Genomic DNA, 25,871 nt, shown 5'->3' with positions numbered 1-25,871 from the left:
GACTTTTCCCTGTGTTGTTATATAACATCAAAAAGGGTAATATCTGAGTAAATGTCTAGATAGTTAAATTATCTCAGGCTATATTAGATCATGCTTTAATTTTGCTGGGAAGATACTCTTATTTTTCTAGAAAAGCATTTAAAATGTTAATCTAAAATATAGCAGTGTCCTCATTGCCAAAACAAAATAGGATGATATCTGCTCTCCATTTCAGGGAATGAAAATACCTTTTTCCTGATTGATCAGAGAATCTAATGTGTTGGCTTTTGTGGCTGTGTTACTACTGTTTTCATCACTTACGTTTGTATTGCTCTTTTAAAACTCCAGAGTGTTTTCACATCTTTCTCTCTGCTGTGGTTTTGATGTACTAATCCTAACACAGGCTTTGCACAAATGAAAAATGTTAATCTTATATGAAATTAGCTTATTAAACATTTTATACATTATGTAAACACTTGCTTTTCTAACTACACGCCTTTTTCTTTTTTGCTTTGCCTTAAAAAAAAATTTATAGAAGCATGTTACCTAAATCAGAGAGAAGACATATGCCATTTAAATTTTTAAGGTTATGTAAGTAATTTAGCAGCAAGTTACATTCTCTGCATTCTGCAGCAGATGTTTTACAAGTTAGATACAGCTATCAAAATTCAAAACCAAATTTGACTTTCTCCAGTTTCTGAAAATGGCATTTAAAAATATATATATATATTTATTTATTTAGAAATGGGTCTCCCTATGTTGCCCAGGCTGGACTCAAACTCCTGGGCTCAAACAATCCTGCCTCAGCCTCCAAGTAGGTGGGACTACAGGTGCATGCCACTATGCCTGCCTGAAAATGACATTTATATTGAATGGGTAATACTAATACTATGCTAATAAACAGTCAAACTGGACCTTTGTTACCACAGGATAAGATTATAGACATTCCAGGTTAAAGAGACCCTGAACACCAGAGCAACATTTCCAGGAAAATATTAATTTGTTTTAACCATCTTATTTACATAAAACTAATGAAGTTTTTCAAAAACCTTGATGGTTAACTAACAAGGCTTGTGCCTTGGCAATTCCCAATCCCATCTGTCTCTTTCTTTTCTGGCATGAATGAGTATGTTTGGATACCTCAAATTTTATATGAAAATCTCCCAACCTCTGGGCTTACGTTTGCTATTTCTGAAAATCATTTTTGTGATATTAACAAGACAAATAATAACTATTAGTATGTATCTGTGTGGTTGTGCAATCAGAAAAGCATAGACCTGTATCTGTTCTTAAAAGAATCACAATCAGTGTTATTGTTTTTTTGAGGTTGTTTGTTCGTTTGTTTGTTTTTAAGAGACAGGGTCTTCCTCTGTCATTCAGGCTGGTGTTGGACCTCTGGCCTCAAGCAATCCTCCTGCCTCAGCCTCCCAGAGTGCTAAGATTACAGGGATGAGCTACCGCTCCTGGTTAAAAGAATCAGTTTTAAGGAGTTGTGTTCTACTTTGTCCTTTCTTTCCCTGAACAAACTCTGTAAATATTCCGTTATGAATTGCACTTCTAAAATCTTATTTTCTCTCTTGCTTCTTAGTCAATTGGAAATGCTAAAACAACCAGGAATGATAATAGCAGCCGTTTTGGGAAGTATATTGAGATTGGTTTTGACAAGAGATATCGAATCATTGGTGCCAATATGAGAACTTACCTTTTAGAGAAATCCAGAGTGGTGTTCCAGGTAAGCTGGGCATGTACACATATATACTTGTGTTAGATTGCTGTGTAATTGCACAGCCCATACTTGCTGGTCTGCATTTTCTTTCCAGATACTCTTGAGCATCTTGTGACAATATTGCTACAAACCACACTTGGACTGAAGCATGTAAAATGATGCCTGTTACAGGCAGGCAAATACCCCTTAGACTAACAGTCTTTGGGACTGGGTACTTTTAGGTTTAATAGTTTTGGCTCTTTCCTGCAGATGCTTGTAAAAAAGCTTAGTTAAGGGAGGTGCTATGAGTTTAGCCTTGTTTCTCATATTTCCAAACGATAGGGAAGGTATTGGCCTATGCCTTCGATGAGTTATAGTTTGAACTCAATTCAAGAAAAAGAAATTATCCTTGTCCTCTCCTTTCTTCTTCTCCTTTCTTAGATTATGTTATTGTTTATAATATATACATCCTATCACATAGGATAGTGAGGGTTAAAAATCTTCACAACCCAGTTATGAATTTCTATCATAAAACACACCCAGTCACATCTGTGTAGGATTTGCATTCACACATACACTCTTGGTCCTTTTTGACCTGAAAGTGGGAAATACTATATATTTACAACACTGGCAGGCATATATTTATAGGTATACTAAGGAAGTATGGATTTATCAGTGGAAAACTCCCAGTATAGGGCTCCTATTGACCCACTGCATGACTCATGCTGTGAGACCTGAGGTTTCAGTAGGCCCTTAACTGGATGCTCACTGCATTGAGGTTCAGACATGCCTGGCACTGCCATGCAGCAGTGTCTACAATTTCCATTGCCCAAGTCTGTTATGGCTTTGAAAGCATCTGGGACATTGCAAGAGTTGTGAGTTGGGCAGGCTATAGCTACCTTGGCTGTAACTTTGGGGTTGTGCTTGATTTGTGTCCTCCTTAAAATATAACACTTGATTTGTATAGTAAAGCAGTAGTCTATTGTTCTAATATCTGGTACACACAGAGCAGTGTTACTATACACACGGATATTTCTATAGGTTTTTTTTTAAAAAGCATCTAGTTTAGTAGACAGAAGAAAGAATGGGTGAGACATAGGTAGATCTAAGAGATGATTGAATTCAAATAATGGAGAGATTTGATTGATACGTAAGTGAGTTAGTGGGTAAAAAAGACAGTCCTTGGTCATTCTGGGGAACAAAGGCTAGTAGTGCTTAATACAAAATGGTAAGGCCTAATCCTTATTGTCTTATTAAAAGATGTTGAAGCAATTCTAGCTGCTTCTAGTCGCCAGGGTTATAGAATATTGAGGCTGTTTGGTATGTCAAAATGAATCATACAGTCAGAAAAAAACATACTTGATACTGTTCTTCATGTACAAAGATGACCAAAGCATTTCTGCAGACCCTCCTGCTTTTCTAGTTTCTGTGTACTGAACCACTTGATCTCTTATTTAATCATGCTTGTGATCATTGCTACATTGGTAATTTGTTCAGTGTCTTCTGTCCCTGTAATAGGTTTTCTCGTCCAGACATCAGTCCCTTTTGGGCATCAAACCTGACCTTGGCCTTAATAATACTGTTCTTAACCAACTGAATATACAGCAGAATTCAAGGAAATGATGATAGAATATTAGGGTTTGGTTTTATATACACAATATTACTGCAATTATAATTTTTAGGTATATACGTATATATATGTGTATATATATATGTGTGTGTGTATATATATACATATATACACACACACATATATAGGAAAAGACTCTTAGGAAATACTAAAGAATGACCTTAGAATTATACATTATTTATTTTCTATTTTATAAAATAGTTATTGATTTTAAAACATATAAACTAAAATGATATAGAGGATGTAGTTGTATTTATGGATTTTTTACAAACAACCACGGTAGATGGTCCTCTCTAAAATATGACAAAGATGGGATTATTCTTTTTCAAAGTGTTAGGAAGACCAGGAATCTAAGAGGTACCATTAGAAAATAGTATTGAGTATTGTAAAAAAATGGTTTTAGCTTTCTCCAGAAGCACTGGTATCTTATGACTGTGGCCATATATCAAGCTGTTCACTAGTTCAAAAAGCATTGTTGTCAGATATTTTGTGTTGCGCATGACCAACACACACATACTGACATATATGCATATAGGCTACAAATCATAAGGTTTAATAATTGTAAATAAATATTAGTAAATTTGGGAAAGGGCGATTTATTTCCCCAAGGTAATTAAATATTAAAATTTTCTTTTATGATAGAATTTTTTGAGTTTTAAATTAAAGTGTTATAATTGAAAACTTTTCTCATTTCAAAGGCAGAAGAGGAGAGAAACTACCATATCTTCTATCAACTTTGTGCCTCAGCAAAGTTACCTGAATTTAAAATGCTGCGATTAGGTATGAATATGACATTAGATGTATTGTGCTGGTATTGTTTTCTGTTAATTTCTGAGTTCCTAAACTTACTTGTTAAAAAGGAGCTTATCTCATACTGAAGTATTTATGGATAAAATGTATAAAAATCTGCAGTTGGCTATAAAAATTAACCTATGGAGGAGTAGGGAAGGAGTGAGTAACTGTGTAAGTGGCACAGGATTGGCCTTGAAATGATTTAAGATGAGTGTTTAAGATCTTGTTTAAGATGAATGATGAGTAAGTATAGAGGGGTTCACTGTATTAGTCTCTCTACTTTTGTATATGTTTGAAATTTGCCTTGATTAAAAGAAAAAAAATTAAAGGAGTTTGTCTGATGGGAGGCCTGTAAGGGTTTCTGATGAAGGGAATAAAGTGTTTGAAGAAATTATTCTAGCATGCAGATTGGAATAAAACCTTTAGGAAAGGACTGTTCATTTCACCGATTAAGATAAATAAACTGTGTAAACATTTCATTCCATTATTTAATTTTGTTTTCTATTAAAATATAATTGAAAACACAGGCTGCCAAACTCCAGACCCTGTACACTTAACTGTGCTATCACTACTTTTAACTCAGTGTACATAAGAGAAGCCAAGCCTTTTTCATAGGCCGAAAAACCTTTATTTTTCTTCATTGCAGAAAATGCAGATAATTTTCATTATACGATGCAAGGAGGCAGTCCTGTGATTGAAGGAGTGGATGATGCAAAGGAGATGGCACACACCAGGCAGGCCTGCACTTTGCTAGGTAATGTAATTTCATTCTTGAGCTTTTATGAGGAGTAGCTTTTTGACTCTAGCAACCTTTATTTAGAACATCGGCTTGTCTTTGTATTAATGGTAAGTATGGCTGGGAGATTTAGTATTCTATACAGAACACATTTAGATAGCAAATGGGCACAGTGTCTTTTTGGGGTGACGAAACTATTCTAAAATTAGATTACAGTAATGGTTGCACAACTTTGTAAATTTACTAAAACTCATTGAATTGCCCACTTAAAACGAGTGGAAAGTGTGCAAATTAGCCTTCAATAAAGGTGTTTAAAAAAACATATTTGAGCCATTGGGGAGGTAAGACTAACTGTAACTCTTAAATTTTTATAAAATTTCAGTCCTAAAGCTAAATGAAATGAGTTCCTGTACAAGTTCCCGTTTTGTAGGTTTGATTTGGGTTTTTTGTTTTGTTTGGGGAGGGGCTTTTCGTAGCCAGGATATGTGGCTGAGTTGGCATGGTAACAGCACATTGTATTACATGTAGTTTATTCCAACACTTTTGAAACAGCTCAGATACCATTATCTTGTTTCTGGCATTTAAAAAATGTTGGGTCTACATTTGAATAAATTAATCTTTAGAACTATAGTCTACAACTTTTAGAGGCAGATTTTTTAATACCTCAGAATATAAATAACTCTAAAATGCTATGTTTGTATTTTGAGGAGTACCCTCGGGTCAGTTAATTTAACTTAAAAGCATTGCTAATCAGGACCATGGGGCTTACTAGAAATGCACAATCTTTAAACCCTTTCTCAGACCTACTGAACCAGACTTTGTAGTTTAACAAGATCTATTGATGATACATATGCATATTAAAATTTGAAAAACACTGCATTACTTTTAGAGTAAATCCATAAATAGAAAATTGTGAATTTGAAAAAGCCATAATGCCGGAGATGACAAAAACATTCATTATGAGGCCAACTCTCAGTTATGCTGTGTAAGATTACATATTTGGAAATAATTTTACTACTTCTATTTGCATATAATTGTATCTAATATTCTAGAAATTGTTACCTTATTAAAAAATGAAGCCAGATCTGATAAAAGCCAAAGACCATCCTGCCTCCTCATCTTGCCTTATCCTTCAGGTTCTGCTCTAAGGCTGTAATGCTGTGTTTGGACACTCACTCATCAGGCTGGGGCACAATACCAGCCTAAACACTTCTAATCTTGGGATATCTTTGACTTCCACTTGATGTGTAGTTAAAAGAAGTAATTAAATAATCTAACTTAAAACAACCTTTCATTTGGAGTAGAGAGAAATTGTAATAATATTAAGAAAATACTTAAGTCCAATGTGTAGAAATGATGACAATTTGTTTAGCACTTACCATTTGTCACATAGTGCATTAAGTGTGTTATGTGCATTATCTCATTTATCCTCACAAACACCCTTTGAAGTATTTACTATTATTCCCATAACTCAAATGAGAAAATGGAGGAATAGAAGGGTGAAGTTACCTGTCCATGTGAGTTGGTAGGTCAGTAGCAGAGACAGGCATCGATCCCAGATTGGTCACACTAAACAGCCAGGCTATTGCCCATGACTGCCTAATGTGTTAATGTCAACAAACATGAAAGTACTATTGTTAGCTATGACACATTATAATGAGCATAACATTTGGCAATATTTAAGAATTAACAATAGGCTTAAAATTGTCTGCTATAATTTTTTAGTTGCTGTTCTGAAATTAATCACTTGTTCATTTAATGTATTGTTTCAGGAATTAGTGAATCTTATCAAATGGGAATTTTCCGAATACTTGCCGGCATTCTTCACTTAGGCAATGTTGGATTTACATCTCGAGATTCAGACAGCTGCACAATACCTGTAAGTTCAGAACAAGCTTAGTGGGATGGCAGTTTAATTGTGTTTTAGTTTTGTAGATGCTTTATAGTAGCAATATAGTTTGTCTCTCTAGTAACATTATCAGAAAGATAATTATCAAAGTGATATATTATCCAGAGGAAAATCATGAACTGAGAATAAAGAAATACAGATTCTAATTCCTGGTACACAGTGATTGTGTGTGTGTGTGTATGTATGTGAGAGACAGAGAGAGATGGATAAATAGATGAAATTAGTGACTATGATATACATGGCCTTACAAGATCAGAAACTCATAGAAATTAGAGACCTATGAAGGAATATATCATGCTCCTGCTTAAATCCCTCAGGACTCCCACTGCCTTCAGGAACAGGCCTAATACCTTATTTGGCATGACATGGGAGGCCCATCATGATTGGCCCCTGACTTCCTATTCAGCTTCTCTCTCACCACTTCTCACACTTCACACTCCAGCCATTTCCATGCCAAGCTGCCTCTCTCTCCTGCCCTAGCTCAGATTCTCTCTGCTGGGGTAGGTCGATTGCTCTTCTTCCCTGGCTAACTCTTATGCACTAACGTGCAGATCTGGTAGCATCTCTTCTTAGATATGTGCTCCCCCTTCTGCTTTCCCTTATAGTAGCTCAAATTACATTGTTCTATAAAGGTCTCTCTTGCTTGCCTTTACCCACTAGGATTTGAGATCCTTGTGGATGGAGCCATACTATTTATTTTAGTATTCTTAAGGCCTTAATTTAGATGGTTTTTATTCAACTTATTCTTGATTGCCTTTTTTGGATCTATAGCCCCTTTTTTAAAAACAGATTGTCTACTCCTATTAAGAAAAGAATCTATTCCCTGCCTTTTCTGAATGTAGTAGTTTTGTGCTACATAGGATGTGTGAAGCATAATATCAAATAAATGACTTTATGATTTGAAGAGAAACTCTATTCAATATTTATCTATTAGTCAAAGGGTCAAGATCTAGATAGGCAGGGAGTTGGGTTTACAGAAAGCTTGATCCTCATGGATTCCTTTATGGATAGTTAATATGTAATTTTCCTAAGTCGTGGATCTTAATTTTAGATGCATGATTCCCCTCCCCATCCAACCTCTTCTCCTAATGGCATTTTTTTAAAGACAAAATGATGATTCTGATTTAAACCTTGATTTTTTTTCTATTGAAATATCACTAGCCTTTTTAAAAACAAATTTGTTGAGATGTAATTTACATAGTATATTCATTTAAAGTAAACAATTAAATGGTTTTTAGTATATTCACGGGCATGTGCAACCATTACCATAATCGATTTAAAATATTTTCATTACCTCACAAAGAAACCCAGTACCCTATACTTATTGCGTCCTTATGCCCTCGTTCTCCCAGGCCCTATGGTTTCAGCAAAACCATGAATCTATTTTCTCCTGCTATAGATTTGCCTATTCTAGACATTTCATATAAATTGAATCATATGTATTCTTGTGACTGGCTTCTTTTAAAATCCATTCATATTGTAGCATGTATCAGTGCTTTATTCCTTTTTATGTCTGAATAATTGTCCATTATATGGAGATACCATATTTTGTTTATCTATTGGTTAGTTAATGGATTTTTGAGTTGTTTTACCTTTTGACTATTATGAATAATGCTACTCTGAACATTAGTGTACAGGATGGATTTTTAAAAAATAAACTCATTGATTTCTGCATCACCATCTTTGCCCAGGTGAACTTTCCCCAAATGTTAGGATTCTCCTGATCAGGAAAGTCATCATTACTGTTAAAAAGTATATCATTGGCCGGGCGCGGTGGCTCACGCCTGTAATCCTAGCTCTCTGGGAGGCCGAGGCAGGTGGATTGTTTGAGCTCAGGAGTTTGAAACCAGCCTGAGCAAGAGCGAGACCCCGTCTCTACTAAAAATAGAAAGAAATTAATTGGACAACTAAAAATATATAGAAAAAAAACTAGCCGGGCATGGTGACACATGCCTGTAGTCCCAGCTACTCGGGAGGCTGAGGCAGGAGGATCGCTTGAGCCCAGGAGTTTGAGGTTGCTGTGCCACGGCACTCTAGCCCGGGCAACACAGTGAGACTCTGTCTCAAAAAAAAAAAAAAAAAAAGTATATCATTTCACTGTGAGTCTTCCCTAAAATTTCAGTGTACTATTTCCTATTTGAGATGTCTAGAAGTTATTTTCTTGGAGGAAGACTACTTATACCTTATGAGACTTGTCCAGAAGTTACGTCTATCAAATTCCTCTTAGAATTCTGTGATTGTTTTTTTCTAATCAGCACTTCATTCATTTGATGGTAACTGTAAGTACTTCAGTTTCACTATTTGGGGTAGGTGGAGATTAAATGAGCTGTCAATGTTACTGGTAAAACATCTGTTTTTGATAGTTCCACCCCACCTTGAGGACATTTGCTGAACCTAATGACTTTGAGGTTTGGTTTTCATAGCCAAGTGGGGTGCAGAAGACAACAGCAAAGCACAGGACTATAAAAAGGGGACCACAAAGGAGAACCCCTCCCTAAGCTGAGATCCTAAATGGGGAACTAGTAATAAACTTGCCCACCACTCACTCCAAGAATATAAAGAAAAGTTAATCTGACCCACACTTGATGCTAAGTGTTTCCTAAAAATTTGTAACAACAAACTGACCCTCACACATGTTCCCAGCCTGATTTCATAGTTCCTAGAAGGTCCCGAAAAGCTGCATACAGAAAACTAAGCTTAAATGGATCCTGGGCTGGTAGTGACCTGGGTGCCTGACAGAAGCAAATGCAAATAGACTTTGGAGGATCCACCTTCATTCTAGGCCTCAATGCGAAAAGTTACAGGAAATATTGGCCCCCTGCTAAATGATGGGCATAGATAGGCACAAAGAGATGTAAAGGACGTTGGAACCCAAGAAAGAGGAAGGGTGGGGGTGGGGTGAATGGTAAAAACATACCTATCAGGTACAATGAACACTATTCTGGTGACGGGCACACTAAAAGCCCCAACTTAATTAAGCATTATACAAGGTATCCATGTATCGAAAACATTTGTACCTCCTTAATTTTTGAAATTAAAAAAAAAGAAATATCGGCTCACAGTAAAAAATCACAAGTCCTACAATAGAACAAAATAGAAGGAGCTAGGAGAAACAACAGCAAAATGCAGGACTATAACCTACTAAGAAGGCCAAAAGAAGTTAATAGCATATTTGACACAATTAAAGAGAAAACAGATGAGCTAGAAGATAGGTGTGAAGAAATTATCCAAAATGCAAGATAGGACCAGAGATAGTTAAGAGAGATGAAGGATAAAGTACTGAAGTCTGATCTAATGAGAATTCCTAAAGGAGAGAAGAGAGAGAATGAGGCAGACATAATATTCAAACAGATAATTACTAAGAAACTTTAGGACTTGTGAAAATGACTAAACCACAGATGTAGAAAGTCCAAAAAATCCAAGTTAGGATAAATAAAAAGAAATCCACCCCTAAGTGCATCGTAATGAGACCAAAGACAGACAGAAAATCTTAAAACAGAAGTAAGACAGATTTCGCTTGAAGAAATACTAACTAATCGATAGTTCACTTCTCAGCTGCAACAGTAGGAGCCAGAAAACAGTGGGATAGTATCTTCAGTATACTTAGAGTAGAAACTATTTAGTTAGAATCGTATATCCTGTTAAAATATCTTTCTAGAATGAGGGAAAATGGAAGCATTTTCAAACAAATAAAAACTTGTGAGAATCTGTTACCAATAGGCCCTCACTAAAGGAAATATTAAAGGATATAGTTTAGGCAGCAAGAAAGATAGAAAATCTAAGATTCAAGAAGAAATGATGAAATAAGAAACTAATAAAATGTGACCAAATGTAGATAAAATTTGATTAATCAAAATAATAATAATGATAATAATGAATAGTACCAGGAATGGTGGCTCATGCCTGTAATCCCAGAGACTTAGGAGGCTGAGGCGGGAGGATTGCTGGAGGCCAGGGCTCATTACTAGCCTGGGCAACACAGTGAGACCCTGTCTCTAAAAAAGAGTAAGAAAAATTAGCGATAGTAACATGTGCCTGTAGTCCCTGCTACTCTGGAGGGTAAGGCACAAGGATCACTTGAGCCCAGAAGTTGAAGGCTGCAGTGAGCTACAGTTGCGCCACTACACTCCAGCCTGGGGGATAGAATGAAACTCCATCTCTTAAAAAAATCATAATAAAATAATGAATAGTGTATTGTGCTGGGAAAAGGTAGAATTCCCCACAAGACATGTATTAATTACAAAGGGAAAGATAGTATCTTTACAGTAGAGAAACCTGGCAGACATTCCTTTAACCATGTGATCATAATTGACATTACTGGTAATGGGACCAATCAATATCGCATAACTTCTGATATGATGCACCAGGAAGAGTGCAATGTCAAAGGTATAACCCAAATCTAATCATAAGGCAACATCAACAGACCCAAATTGAGGGACTCTTCAAAAATATCAAGGTTATGAAAGACAGAAAGGCATGAACTGTTCATATTAAATGAGACTAATGAGACATGATAACTAAATTTAATGCATGTTTCTGGATTTTTTCCTGGACCATAAAAATTTTTTCTTCTCCATGGAGGACATTAGTAGGCCAATTGGAAAAAATTGAATTAGATATGCAAGTTAGATAATAGGATTGTTTTGTTGCTAATTTTCTGATTTTGTTCATTATGCTGTGGTTATATAAGATAATGTCCTTGGTTTTTAGGAAATGCACACTGAAATATTTAGGGCAAAAGGGGCATTGTGTTTGCAATTTGCTGTCAAAAGATTCTGAAAAAATAATGTGTATATTTATGTGTGTAAAAGAGTGAGAGAGAAGAGAAAAGGAAATATTTAACTTTTTTCTTAGTTTAAATTAGTTAAAAATAAGAAGTTAAAGAAAATAAAGTGAATTGCCAACTCCCCCACCTCCCACAAAAAGATTGAACTAAAGTATTGGATAACGAAGCACATAGATTGGGATAGGGTATTTGGAGTTAGTGTTACTTATTTAATTACATTTTGCTAATTATGTAAGTTAATGTGTCTATTATAAAAATAGTAACAGAAAGTAAACCTTTCAAACTAGTAGAGAGGAAAATGAACTGAAAAAAATCCAAATATAGCAAGAAAGGGGTAGAAAAAGAAACTTAGAAAAGGTGGGACAAATAAAAGCACAACAGATAGATAATTAAAAATGGACTAAATGCTCCAAAGACATGGATTATTAGACTGGTTAAAAAATTCAAATATGCACTTTTGAAAGAAGCATTCCTAAAACATAGAGGTACAGAATGTTTGAAAATAAAAGGTTTAGAAAAGACAAACCATACTAGCTAGAACAAAACTGGCAGAGCTATTATATATTGATATTGAACAAAATAGATTTTGAGGCCAAAAGCAACACTAGAGGGAAACAGAATCACTTTGTAATGATAAACATTTTGTTCACCAGGAAGATATGATAGTTCTAAACTTGTATGCACTTACTGACATAGCCTCAAAATATATAAACAAAAATCTACAGAAACCACAGGAACAAATAGACAAATCTATCACAGTGAGAAATTATCAACTTTTCTCAATTTTTATAGACGAAGTAGTCCAAAGATGAGTAAAGTTACAGAAAATTTGGACCAAATGGTTAACAACCTTGATCTAATAGAACAATATGGTAACAACTTTCAAATAGAATATGTTTACAGAGTGCTGATCTACTTCTAAATAATGTCAAATCATATATACATATATATAATACATTTAAAATGTATATACATAGCTGCTTATTTAAAGAAATTGAGCCAGGCTGTTAGCAGCGGTGCTGATTTGTATCTGAAGTGATTACTTGGGAGGAAGGGGGATGAAAGAAGGAAGGGCTGTTTAAGCGAGAAGCGTCGGGGATGAGAGAGTCAGGAGACCCAGGATCTCATGGCAACTCTGACATCAATTGGCCATGTGATTTTTAACAAGCTATTTGTTCTCTTGGATTCTATTTCCTCATTTATCAATCAGAGATGACAATGTTCACTCTGCCTATTCCCTAGGAACGTTATCAGATTTAATAGATACTAATACATATAAGTGAAGATGTTGAAAAATGAAATTCAGTAACATGGATTACATTAAACAAGTATTTATCGAACACCTACTCGTGCAAGGCTCATGGAAGACATTCTAGAGGATACAGGGATATGTAAGTCACTGAAGAGATTCTAATCTAAGAAGTCTCATAAATAACTATCAAGTTTAAAACCCTTCAGTGGCCTTCCACTGCTCTAAGGATAAAGACCAGCCATGGTGTAGTCTGTGCCTGTCTCTGTGGCTTCATCTTACACATTTTCTCCCTCGCTCAGTGGTTTCCCTTCCACCACAGAACTTTTTCCAGCTGTTTCCTGGGCTTGGAAAACCCTTTCCTTCCTCTTTCACCCAGTTGTTACCTTCAGTTCCTTTAGTTGTCAATTCCATTTCTCAAGGCAACTGTCTCTTGCCTGCCTGGATAGAGCACACTCCTCTCACATGGACTCTGACCATAGTGTCCTTCTTTGTGGTAGTCTATGTTTTAGGGAGCAATAATTTGATTAATATTCATTTCTCCTAGTGACTATAAGCTCTAGGATGGCAGAGACCATGTCTGTTTTTGTTTTCTGGCACATAATACGCACTCAGTAAATGTTTGTTGACTAGCTGACTGATTTTCTGATTGACTGAATGAAGGCTCCCTAAGAGAGATACAAACAAATACTATAAAGAATCAAATGAAGAGTCAAAGGAAGAGGTAATTTTTGAAATGAGTCCTAGAAGAGATTACAAATTGCCACCTAGATGCTGGTTTGATGGATGAATGTGGTTATTATCACTAATTCACTTTGAGTGATCTTGGTGTTTATTATAACAAAGAAATTGCTGAGTTTTATTTGTTAACTCCTTGTTAACATTTTCCAGGAAATTCTTATTTGATTTATCTGGTCATAGGAAATAACCCATTCTCTTTTGATAGCCCAAGCATGAACCTCTCACCATTTTCTGTGACCTCATGGGCGTGGACTATGAGGAGATGTGTCACTGGCTCTGCCACCGGAAGCTGGCTACTGCCACAGAGACATACATCAAACCCATCCCCAAGCTGCAGGCCACGAATGCGCGTGATGCTTTGGCCAAGCACATATATGCCAAACTCTTTAACTGGATTGTAGATCATGTCAATCAGGCCCTCCATTCTGCTGTCAAACAGCACTCTTTTATTGGTGTACTGGACATTTATGGGTAAGTATATTTAGCTTACTGGTCTGCCAGAGAGCATTTCTTTCTAGAATGTATCTAGTAACTCTAAGTGGGTATTAGATTCTGTCTCCTACTGCTAAAGAGAAGGAAGACCCTGCCTATGACAATTCAAGAGTAACTTAATGATGATACAAGTCCATGTCACTTAAAATTTAATTTAAAAAAATGAGTTCAAATCTGGAGCTAATTTACTAAGCTAGCAGGTGGAATTACTGATTTTCAGACTCTCATGTGGTAAATTATCACTGAATTTCTAAGTATCTAATTTAATTTGCTAATTTGCCTTCCCTGAGTACCTTTCTTTAACTGGTAAAACCTTTCTTGCACATTTGTGCTTGTTTGGTACGTAATTTTTTGTTTTCTGGGTCAGCCTTTTGAAAGAACCTAGGAGATCTCTGTTTCTATTTCCCTTCTATGTATGTGGTTTCATCATAATTCTTTTATCCCCATTGGGAATGGATGAGTCCTGTAACACTCATAGTGTTGAACATCTCTGCATGCTGGGGCCTTAAAAAAAAATAAACCTCTCTGTGTTTGGCTCATGCTCACCTGCTGGGTACATATTCCATGTTGCTGACTTATAAACCTTTATCTTCTATGAAATCAACCTAAGTGTCTATCAGTGGATGAGTGGATAAAGAAAATGTGGTGTGTGTGTGTGTGTGTGTGTGTGTGTATATATATACATACATGCATACACCATGGAATACTACTCAGCCATAAAATAGAAGGAAGTCGTGTCTCTTGCAGCAACATGGATGAAACTGGAAGCAATTATCTTAAGTGAAATGGTTCAGAAACAGAAAGTCAGATACCACATGTTCTCACTTATAAGTGGGAGCTAAGTAATATGTACCTATGGACATAGAGAGTGAATATTAGACATTGGAGACTTGGGACGGAGGGTGTGGGATGAGAAATTACTAATGGGTACTACGTACACCGTTAGGGTGATGGTTACACAGAAAGCCCAGACTTCATCACTACAAAATATATCCATGTAACAAAACTGCACTTGTATCCTCTAAATCTATAAAAATAATAAAATAAATTTTAAAATTAAAAATAAAAAACCTTTGTCTTCACTGATGTAGAAAGAAAGTTTCACAATGTTGGGGGATTTCCCATTTCTTTCTTCCTGATGTGCATGTGTTGAATATTTTTAAAAAGCTGTTCCTTTTCTTCCCTTTCCATGTTATTTTTTGCTATCACAGATTTGAAACATTTGAGATAAATAGTTTTGAACAGTTTTGCATAAATTATGCAAATGAAAAACTACAGCAACAATTCAATATGGTAAGAATTTTCTTCCTTGAATAATATTCTGTTATAAATTATTCTCTTGAGTTCCTACTCTTTGTTTAAAGCCTGGTTCCTGAAATGAAGTTGTGAATTATAATTATTTCATAGAATTTAGAAAAGCTAAATTGCCAAGGAACTGATGATTCATAAAATGATGCAATATTAGAAAAATTTTTTACGGTCCAGGTGGAATTCAAGGTCATCCTTGGATTGCTGTCTGATAATTGTGAAAATTTAAGGTAAAAAAATTGAGAGAAGCAGGAAGTGTGTTAGGTAGCAGCATAGGGAGTATGAATGTTTGAGCCTAGGAATATCCTTCAGTTTGTTATTCTGTGGAGTTAGGACTATCTTAACTCCTATTTGCTGTATTAGCAAGATGTCAGAACTAAAAATCAGAACTTTACATATTCTCTTTTCAACAGCCAGAGACATTCACTGAGACAATGGCAGTGGGAATATTTTGAGGGTAGCTCTCATGAAGTAGTAATATTAAATATCTTAAAGAATTATCATGATGGAAGATTTGCAGGTGCTTAAAAATGAGGGGCAGCAGACTATAACAGTAAAGGGCACAGACTCCAGAGGTGAACTGCCTGGGTTAGAGTCTGCTCTGCATTGGTTTCCAGGAAACCTTGGGCAAGTTAATTGACTTCTCTGGGTCTTAGCTTCCTCAGCTGTAAAATGGAGATGATAATCGTTCCTACTGTTTTATGGATTAAATGAACTAGGATATGTCAAGTGCTCATCATGTGCTAGGCACAGTTCTAAGTGCAATATTGAGGGTGGTTATTAGTATTGATGGAAGAAGATATTAAAAATGAGTCACCCATAGGAATTGGAAGATAAAAGAGAAGAGAGCTGAAGGGCAGGAAAGTGCCCTTAATATCCTCATCTTATAAAGAGAGAGGTCAAGTGGCATGGTCTGTAGTTGATGAATGAAAAATAGAAATTTAAAGACAAAGTTTCAGAGTCAATAAAAACCAAAAGAGGATCTGAAAATGGTAATATTGGGAAAATAACAGAGGAGCAGTGGGGAGGTGGTGTGGGTAAATTTAGCCTCATTTATCTTATCACAAAATCAAGAGATAATCTTTCAAATTGAAATCAGAAAGTACTGGGAATGATTGTATGTTAAATAAATAAGAGAAAAAAGAGAAAAAGTAAAAAGAGAAGGTAGCTGATAAGTATATTCTTTAGAAATATGTAGGTAAATATCAGAAGCAATAGCTAAGGGAATTAAAAATGGTTGCCTCTAGGGAGTGAGACAGGTTGGAGAGAGATGGGACAAGGAGGGGTTGTTGCTTGTCCTTATAAAACCTTTTAGACTGCTTCATTTTTTAAAATATTGCATATACTTTGAAAAAACTTGAACCATCTTTATTTAAGCAAATTAAGCTGCTTATCACAGTGAAATAATGTAGAGGTGCTTTTAAAACCTTAGACTTATGACTGTTTCCATAATATGATCGGTGTATATTTCACCTCTGTGTAAGGAACATTATAAAAACCTATCAGAAACCAAACTGAGCATTATCATTTCTCAAGGTTTTTCTGGATTTTTTATACTTTAATCAATGCCACGGCCTTCCACACTTTCTTAATAAATTTCAGCATGAGGTGACTGGAAATATGAGGAACCAATGCCAGCCACTTTAGGAACTGGCTGGTGTGTTTCTCAGGGGCTTCACTGTCTCTCCATGTGTTTTTCGGCCTCTTGTTTTTCCTTCTCTTTCCTGCTTCCTGTCTGTATCCACTTGTTTTTCTTTCTCTCTGTCTTCACACACTCTTCCCTACTCCCAGACTGCATCTTTGCTTCTCTGCACAACTGCTCCACTCCCTCTTACTGTCAGATGACATAGTCTTTCCTTCTAGTCGGTATATATTTTCTCTACCTGAAGGTTACTGCTTTGTCGCTCACTTCAAACTACCTGTGAACCCAGCAGTCGTTGGAACGCTCTTCCAATCCTCTTAATTTGCTTAGGTCCCATTCATTTTGGCTTCTTTCAGCGTCAGCTCCCACTGCTAATTGCCTGATTATTTCCTTGTTTCCCAATTTGGATACCTGAGAGAGAGAGAATCTGATTAACCCAGTTCATTTTTTCATCAGAGATCTCTGGTCATAGAGTGCCCTCATGTACCCACACTGATTTAGTCAGCTGTGACTAGGAATGTGGGGTCTCACAGTAAAGAACATGACTGCATAGGGCTGCTCCCTGCTCTGGGGCTGTAGGTTGGGGGAATTGGCATGAGAAGCACTGTGATAGGTGTGTTTACTTCTGGGAAGCTTTGCTATATTGACCAAGGATCTCTTACCATATTGAACCTTATGCCCATATTCTTTGGCCATTGAGCATCCAAAATTTTTGAGACCCCTTGAACTTTCCAAACTAGATATAGAGATGGTGTGAGAAATAAGCTCTATTTATAAAGTCAAGAATAGTGCTTTTGTTGTCAGTGTGGAGACTGCATATAAATTAATGAAATTTTAAAAAATGACAGAGCTCATTGTTTTTGGAAGATATTGGTACCATCAGTGAGGGCATCCTGCTGACATATGGTGGCCTATTTGCCTTCTCATTAATCAAAAGAACATAAAAAATTTTCTTTGTAACTAGCATGATATAAATACTCATATGGATGACCTTTTTCTACTAAAGCATATTATAGCAGGTTAGACTATAAACACTGCAAATGAGCCAAGAGTGATATTACAGTAAGTGTAGTATAAAGTGGGAAAGTTCCAGGTGCATGAGGAGAGTATGCATCGGAGATCTGGTAGCACATAAGTTTCATGGGGCATGGGGTCCTATATGGGTTATCTGGTTATAGCCACAAAAGGCTAGTCTTCCTAGAAAAATAGTAATATGTGTAAGAGAACCAAAGGAGACAAAAGAGACAAGTAAAGGAAAGTAGTAGTCATTAGCATCTGTAGAGAATAAAAGTCGTGGTGTCAACCACACTGGCTGGGCAGTGCCTTGAAGCAGGAGCTGGGTGCTGGTTGGATTGCTCTTCCCATTTGGGCTAGTTTGGCTCCCATTCATCTTCAGAGCTCAGGTCACACTGCCTTCCCCAGGGAAGCCTACCCTGACCAGCCTATACTCAAACTAGATGAGGTCTCTTATTCTCTTAACTCATATTAGTTTCCTTTATAATATTATCATAACTTGTAATTATTTCTTTCTGTCTGCTTCTCCCCCTCTTCTCCAAACTCCATGAGGGCAGCATCCACATATATGTTGTTGTCGATGTGCAGTGACTGGCTCACAGTATATAGTCAATACATATTTTTGCTTAAATGAGTGAATGAAGATGAGAAGCAATGGTGAGGATGGTGGCTGAAGCCTTTAGCAGAAATAGCAATGGACTAGTAGTGGTTGCAGCTGCTTGCAGAATTGGATGTAGAATCCAGAAAAGTGAGTCATAGATTCCCTGACTGTAGCGAATAATCAATGCAGACACAAAAGACCAACCATTATCAAATTTTGAAACGGGGTCCCACTCTGTCGCCCAGGCTGGAGTGCAGTGTCACTATCATAGCTCACTATAGCCTCAAACTCCTGGGCTTAAGCAATCCTCCCACCTCAGGCTTATGAGTATAGCTGGGACTACGGGCTGCACCATCATGCCTGGCTAATTTTGAAATTTTTTGTAGAGACGGAGTCTTGCCATGTTACTCAGGCTAGTTTCAAACTCGTGGCTTCAAGTGATCCTCCTACCTTGGCCTCCCAAAATGCTGGGATTACATGCCTATGCCACCATGCCTGGCCCATTTGTCAGCTATTTAAAACATTTACATACCTAGATTTACTTGTTCACCAAGAATCCTGTATAGCTGCAGTTTTACTGTCTGTGGCTTTTATTTGCGTTCTCTGTGTAAATCTCCCATGAGATTGTTGTTGCTGGAAGCCATGGACTATCTCAAATTATGTTGGCATCATCTTAATATTTCTTATAAATATTGCTTTTTGACTACATTCTTTGTTATAATGATCAAGTAATGATTGCTTTTTTCTTTTTCATTTCAGCATGTCTTCAAATTAGAACAAGAAGAATATATGAAGGAACAAATTCCATGGACACTCATAGATTTTTATGATAATCAGCCTTGTATTAATCTTATAGAATCTAAACTGGGCATTCTAGATTTGCTGGATGAGGAATGCAAGGTAAATATGATTTTATGGGATATGTAGTCTATCAAAACAGATGTATCAAGGTCAGCAGATAAGTGAGTTCAAGCAGAAATTCATTAATATATCATAAGACGCCATCGTGGCGACAATTGGGGGCTGGGTCACGCTAACTTCCATTCTGAAGGGATGCTAGACTCTAGGCATTCTAATTACAAGTGAAACTAGGAGAATTTCCCTTCTCTTTTCAGCAGATTCTAAAAATCTGTGAAAATTTGACATTAGATACAGTTACTACCAATTTTAGCCACATTTGTTATTAATTTGCTTATATGTAGTACTTTTTGGTCAGTGATAGATTTAAAGACATGCAAGAAATTGAGCAAAAAACTATTTCGATTAATAGCTGTTTTTTATTACTGATATATGATAGGTATGCTTTAATATTTGAAGATGCAGCATGTTGGGAAAAATACTGAATCCCCAGCTTTACCACTAACTGAATGATACTAGGAAAACTTATCCTTTCTTTTAATTTCCTTTTAGTTTATATGCAATAAGTTACAACTTACCACAGGTTGATCTTCCTAAGCATCCAGACATTCTACCACATTAAGGATGCATGTAATGTGAAGGTGCTCAGCCTGACTTGAGATTTAAAAAAATGCAAAGCAAAGCAAAAATGGTATACTGCTTATTGCCCATCAAATAGGCATTTTAAGGCTGGGCATGGTGGCTCATGCCTATAATCACAGCATTTTGGGAGACTGAGGCAGTAGGATCTCTTGAGGCCAGGAGTTTGAGACTAGCCTGGGCAACATATCGAGACCTCATCTCTACAAACATTTTTTAAAAATTAAAAAAAACATTCAATGGGGCATGGTGGTGCTCACCTTAGTCCCAGCTACTTGGGAGGCTAAAGCAAGAGGATTGCTTGAGCCCAGGGGTTCAAGGCTGCAGAGAGCTATGATGGCTCCACCGCACTCGAGCCTGAGCAATAGAGTGGGACCTTGTCTCAAAACAAATAAATAGGTGAGTTTAAACTTGACACCTTTCATTTGCAATATTAAATGAATGTTGCACATATACCCTTGATGAAGGGCATGAATTCCTACAATATATTTTATAGGAAATTTGGCACCATTTATCATAATTGTAAATACATATACCTTTTCACCCAGGAGTGGAAGTGCTGAGAGTTCAGCCTATGAATGTACTTGTAAAAGTATCCAAGGTATATATATGTACATGTAAGAAGAAAGCTGTAGGCCGGGCACGGTGGCTCACGCCTGTAATCCTAGCACTCTGGGAGGCCGAGGCGGGAGGATCATTTGCAGCTCAGGAGTTTGAGACCAGCTTGAGCAAGAGCGAGACCCCGTCTCTACTAAAAATAGAAAGAAATTAATTGGACAACTAAAAATATATAGAAAAAATTAGCTGGGCATGGTGGCGCATGCCTGTAGTCCCAGCTACTTGGGAGGCTGAGGCAGGAGGATTGCTCGAGCCCAGGAGTTTGAGGTTGCTGTGAGCTAGGTTGACACCATGGCACTCTAGCCTGGGCAACAGAGTGAGACTCTGTCTCAAAGAAAAAAAAAAAAAAAAGAAGAAAGCTGTGACAGTTGTCATAATAAAAAATCGTTAACAACCTAGCAGCCATAAATAAGAGAATGCTATTATTAAGACGGAGAAAAAAATGCTAGGAATACATAGTATGATCCCGTTCATGTACATGCCTTGAAAGACAGGAAGAGATAATGAAGTTGGAGGAAATGGCAAGAGGAAACTACTCTCTATTTTATACCTTTCTGAATTATATAAATATTTTACTATGTGTAAATGTTACCTTTGTTTAACAGAATTTTAAGAACATACACGATAGCCATGATATTTTATCTTATTGTGTGAGGTTTTTGTTGTTTTAAAAGCAGAGCAAATGTTTATTTGATGATTCCTGGAATAGGGAGATTGAGTTGCTCGAAGATTGGACTGGATCACCATGGAAAAGTCTCAGTCATATTCTTTATTAGTAATTGGTTTTTGGCCCATAAGAAAGAAATTTGGAAGGAATGAGTTCCTAAATTGAATATAAATTTTCTTAGGTAATTCCAAAAAGTGGTTCTCTTTGCAGCTGATACGTCAGAAGACTTTCAGTATTCACTTTGTTTTCTTTCTTTCTTTTTTCCCTGAATGTAGATGCCTAAGGGTACAGATGACACTTGGGCCCAAAAATTGTACAACACACATTTGAACAAGTGTGCTCTCTTTGAAAAGCCTCGTCTATCAAACAAAGCTTTCATCATCCAACATTTTGCTGACAAAGTAAGGAAGCTTTATATCTTGTTTTCTTTTTGAATATTTAAGTTAAATGTGCAAAAAAAATCAACAGTCAAGAGGTATAGGGGCCCAGTTCAAGATGGCTGGATACAACTAGATACAACCTCTCCCAGAGAGGAATCAAAATTAGCGAGTGAATATTCACATTTCAAATAGGTAGTCTAAGAGAGAACACTGGAATTCAACAGGGAAGTGACAGGAATTGGGAAAGCAGAGGAGTGGGAAGTTACACGCTCTGCTCAGCCAAGATAGAAGGAAAAATGGGAGAAGCTCCCTGATGTCGGGAAAGCATGAGTGAGAGATCCCTGGGTTCCACACTCCTGCCAGGGACTTTTAAAATCCTAGCTATAGGGAGCCCTTAGACCCTCGCCGGCCCCCAGACTAAGGCAAGGAGCTGCCTAGAGAGTGCGCAGAAGCATTGCTCAAACTCACACACAGCCACACAGGCTTTTGAGCTCTGCGTTATTCAGACAGCCCAGATCCTAGAGGTCTGTGTCCTGCTCAGGGATCTCCACCATTGCTGCCACAGCAACAGGGCCACTGAGGGAGCGGGTGGCTGAGCACTTTCATATGCCCCTAGGACAGATACCGCTGCCACTGCTGAGGGAGGCAGGTGCAAGCCTCACAGCAGTTTGCCTTTACTGAGAGGAAGCTGCCCTCCCTGGTGGCAAGTTCATGGAACAACTGCCCTTCCCCCACCTGAGCATTCCTGCTGAGGCCTGGCAGCCATTCTGGGAGCCCAGCCCTAGCAGTTTGAGCACTGATCACTGTCACCACCAGGCGAGGAGGGAGCTGGAAATCCAGGTGTTTTTATGCACCCCAAGGACAGAGACCACTGCTGCTGCTTAGGGAAAGAGGTACGAGCAGATCATGCATCCCACAGTGGCCTGTCTCCACTGAGAGGAGCCCACCCTCCCTGATGGTAGGCCTAAGGCACCACCACCCTGTCCCTGCCTGAGCATTCCAGCTGCAACCTGATAGTACCATTCTAGGAGCCAGTCTCCACATGTCTGTATCCTACATGCTTTGTACTGCCACCCACTAATCCCACTGAGAGGGACCCACCCTCCCTGGTGTTAGGCCTGTAGCACACCCACCCTGCCCCACTTGAGCATTCTACCAGCAACCAAGGGATCACCCTGCTTCTCCCTATCACAGGGGGGCCCGAGGACAAGTTTGCCAGGTCAGTCCTGGTCTGGTCCCCACAGGACTTGAGTACACTGTCTAGGGGATTGGGGAATGGGGATTACCTAACCTAGTCCATCACTGCTGGCACCTGAACACTCCTCCAGGGATTTGAGGTCAGGCCAAGCCAAACTGCCAGCAACACCACAGCTTGTACTCACCTGGATGCACCAAAAGGCAGGGCTCCTTTGCCTCTCTACACAGATCAGTGGTGTTCTCCACAGAGAACAGGCAAGCCACAAAGCTGTCTTTTTTGGGTTGAGAAAAGAGGTTCTGTCTCAAAACCATTTAGGCGGAGAGAGAGAGGCATTTTTTTGCAACTTTCAGCAACATTGGGGCCTGGAGATAGATGACCATGTCTGACTGAACTGAGAGTCACAAGCCCTGGGACAGGGTCATGATAGAGAAGCAGACTGTGTTCCTGCCAGCCCAAGATGTGGAGCTGGTGCAGTGTCCCACCACCACCACTATGGAAACCTCAATGCAATTCACCGGGAGTCCCAGTCCCCCGACCCCTCCGTCACCCAAGTCAGGGCTGGAGCCTGTCCTCGTCTTTGGGGTATCTATGGACAAGCTTGATGTTCCAGCCCCACACAGCTTTGTCCCTCCATCTGGGGCTGAGCAGGGAACTTAGGGCACCAGGCGTTCCACAGACTAGTCTATCTCCTGAGACAAAAGAGAGTAAATACCCAGTAAACAAAGTCCAAATATATATCCACTGGCTTCTGTGGCATCTGGTTCTTACCTGTAAGTGCCACCTACTGGCCCTGAAGGTTGAAATGCACTACCCAATGTAATACTGCTGTCAGAAGGGCATAGTGCTAGAGAAAAAGATAAGTTTCGTAAGACCTCCTACAATTGCAGTCCCGCAGAAGATAGTGAGGCTGCTCACATGCCCAGTACATCTCTACTACTATCAGCATTTCAGAAAGCCATCACACAAAGGCTATGAGTTCCTCTAACCAAGGAAATAAAGTGTTTCCCAGATAAGCAAATGCTAAGGGAATTTGTCACCACTAGACTGGTCCTATAAGAAATGTTCAAGGGAGTTCGAAACATGGAAACGAAAGTCAATACTTGCCATCAATCAAAACCCATAAAACCTTAAAACTCACAGGTCCTATTAAAACAATTTCACAATTGAGATACAAAGCAGTTAGGTAAAAATTAACATTATGACAGGAACAGAACCTCACATATTAACTTTGCATATAAACAAACTAAATGCCTCACTTAAAAGATATAGATTGGTGGAATGAATAAAAAAATCTAAATCTCTGCTACATTTGAGAGAATCAATTAACTGGTAAAGATTTTTGTAGACTTAAGATAAAGGGGTGGAAAAACATTCCACACAAATGGAAATCAAAAGCAAGCAGGATAGCTATACTGATACCACATTAAAAAAAGACTTTAAATCAACAACAGTAAAAAATAAAAAAAAAAAAATACAAGGAAGGCCCTTATATTAATGATAAAGGGATCAGTTCAATAAGAAGATATAAAAATCTTAAATATATATGCACCCAACACCAGAGCATCCAGATTCATAAAACAAATACTACTATACCTAAGAAAAGAGACAACAATACAGTAATAGGGAGGGTCTTAAACATTGACTATACTGGACAGATCATCAAGGCAGTAAATCAACAAAGAACTTAAACTGGACTCTAGAACAAATGGATCTAACAGACATCTGCAGAACATTCTACTCAATAATTGCAGATATACGTTCTTCTCATCAGTGCATGGAACATTTTCCAAGGTAGACCATATGTTAGGCCACAAAACAAGTCTCAATAAATTTTAAAAAATCAAAATCTAACAAATATCTTCTCAGAATAAAGTAGAATAAAACTAGAAATCAATTCCAAGAGGAACACTCAAAACTATACAGATACATGGATATTAACCTGCTCCTGAATGATCTTTGGGTAAATGATTAAATCAAGATGGAAATTAAACATTTTTTGAAATTAATAACACAATTTATCAAAACCTCTGGGACATAGCAAAAACAGTGCTAAGAGGGAAGTTTATAGAGTTAAATACCTATTTCAAAGATTGAAAGATCACAAAATAATAACCAAATATTGCACTTCAAGGAGCTAGAAAAATAAGAACAAACCAAACCCAAAGCTAGCAGAAGAAAAGCAATAACAATGATCAGAGCAGAACTAAGAGATCAAAATTGAGACCATAAAAAAAGCAAAAGATCAACAAAATGAAAAGTTGGTTCTTTGAAAAGATAAAATTGATAGACCACTAGCTAGATTAACCAAGAAAAAAAAAATTCAAATAAGCTCAATCAGAAATGAAAAAGGAGACATTATAACTGATACCACAGACATTCAAAAGACAGTCCAAGACTACTGTGAACAATTTTTCATCCACAAACTAAAAAACCTGGAGGAAATGGATGAATTCCTGGAAACATATAACCTCCCAAGCTTGAATCAAAAAGAAATAGATATCCTGAACAGACCAATAATGGATAGTGAGATTGAATCAATAATAAAAAATCGCCTAACAAAAAAAATGCCCAGGACCAGATGGGTTCACAGCTGAATTCTGTCAGATGTTCAAAGAAGAATTGGTACCAATCCTACTGAAACTTTTCCAAAAGATCAAGAAGGAGGGAATACCTCCCGAATTCATTCTAAAAGCCATTATCACCCTGGTACCAAAGCCAGGAAAGTATGCTGCAAGAAAAGAAAACTATAGACCAATACCCTTGATGAATATAGGTGCAAAAATCCTCAGCAAAATATTAGCAAACCAAATCCACTGCAATCAAGTTGAGTTTCATCCCAGGGATGCTAGGATGGTTCAACATACGCAAGTCTGTAAATGTGATTCACCACTTAAACAGAATTATTAATAAAAACAAAAACCATGTGA

General features: G+C 37.5%; 1 protein-coding gene across 1 annotated transcript in view; it reads left to right on the top strand.

Annotated features, from left to right (window-relative positions):
- Nucleotides 1–25,871, top strand: part of MYO5A (myosin VA (heavy chain 12, myoxin)) — a 192,480-nt gene that overhangs the window by 91,786 nt on the left and 74,823 nt on the right. Inside the window, exons 6-13 of the mRNA XM_012658084.1 lie at nt 1,568–1,711; nt 4,013–4,094; nt 4,753–4,860; nt 6,615–6,721; nt 13,733–13,998; nt 15,231–15,312; nt 19,344–19,484; nt 21,642–21,767. Of these exons, the coding sequence (XP_012513538.1) occupies nt 1,568–1,711; nt 4,013–4,094; nt 4,753–4,860; nt 6,615–6,721; nt 13,733–13,998; nt 15,231–15,312; nt 19,344–19,484; nt 21,642–21,767 (1,056 nt within the window). The remainder of the gene's footprint in view (nt 1–1,567; nt 1,712–4,012; nt 4,095–4,752; nt 4,861–6,614; nt 6,722–13,732; nt 13,999–15,230; nt 15,313–19,343; nt 19,485–21,641; nt 21,768–25,871) is intronic.

Source organism: Propithecus coquereli, unplaced genomic scaffold (genome assembly GCF_000956105.1).
Source record: "Propithecus coquereli isolate 6110/MARCELLA unplaced genomic scaffold, Pcoq_1.0 Scaffold57, whole genome shotgun sequence".
Lineage (NCBI taxonomy): Eukaryota > Metazoa > Chordata > Mammalia > Primates > Indriidae > Propithecus > Propithecus coquereli.
Note: the sequence above shows the minus strand (reverse complement) of the source record. Positions and strands in the feature narration are given on the sequence as shown.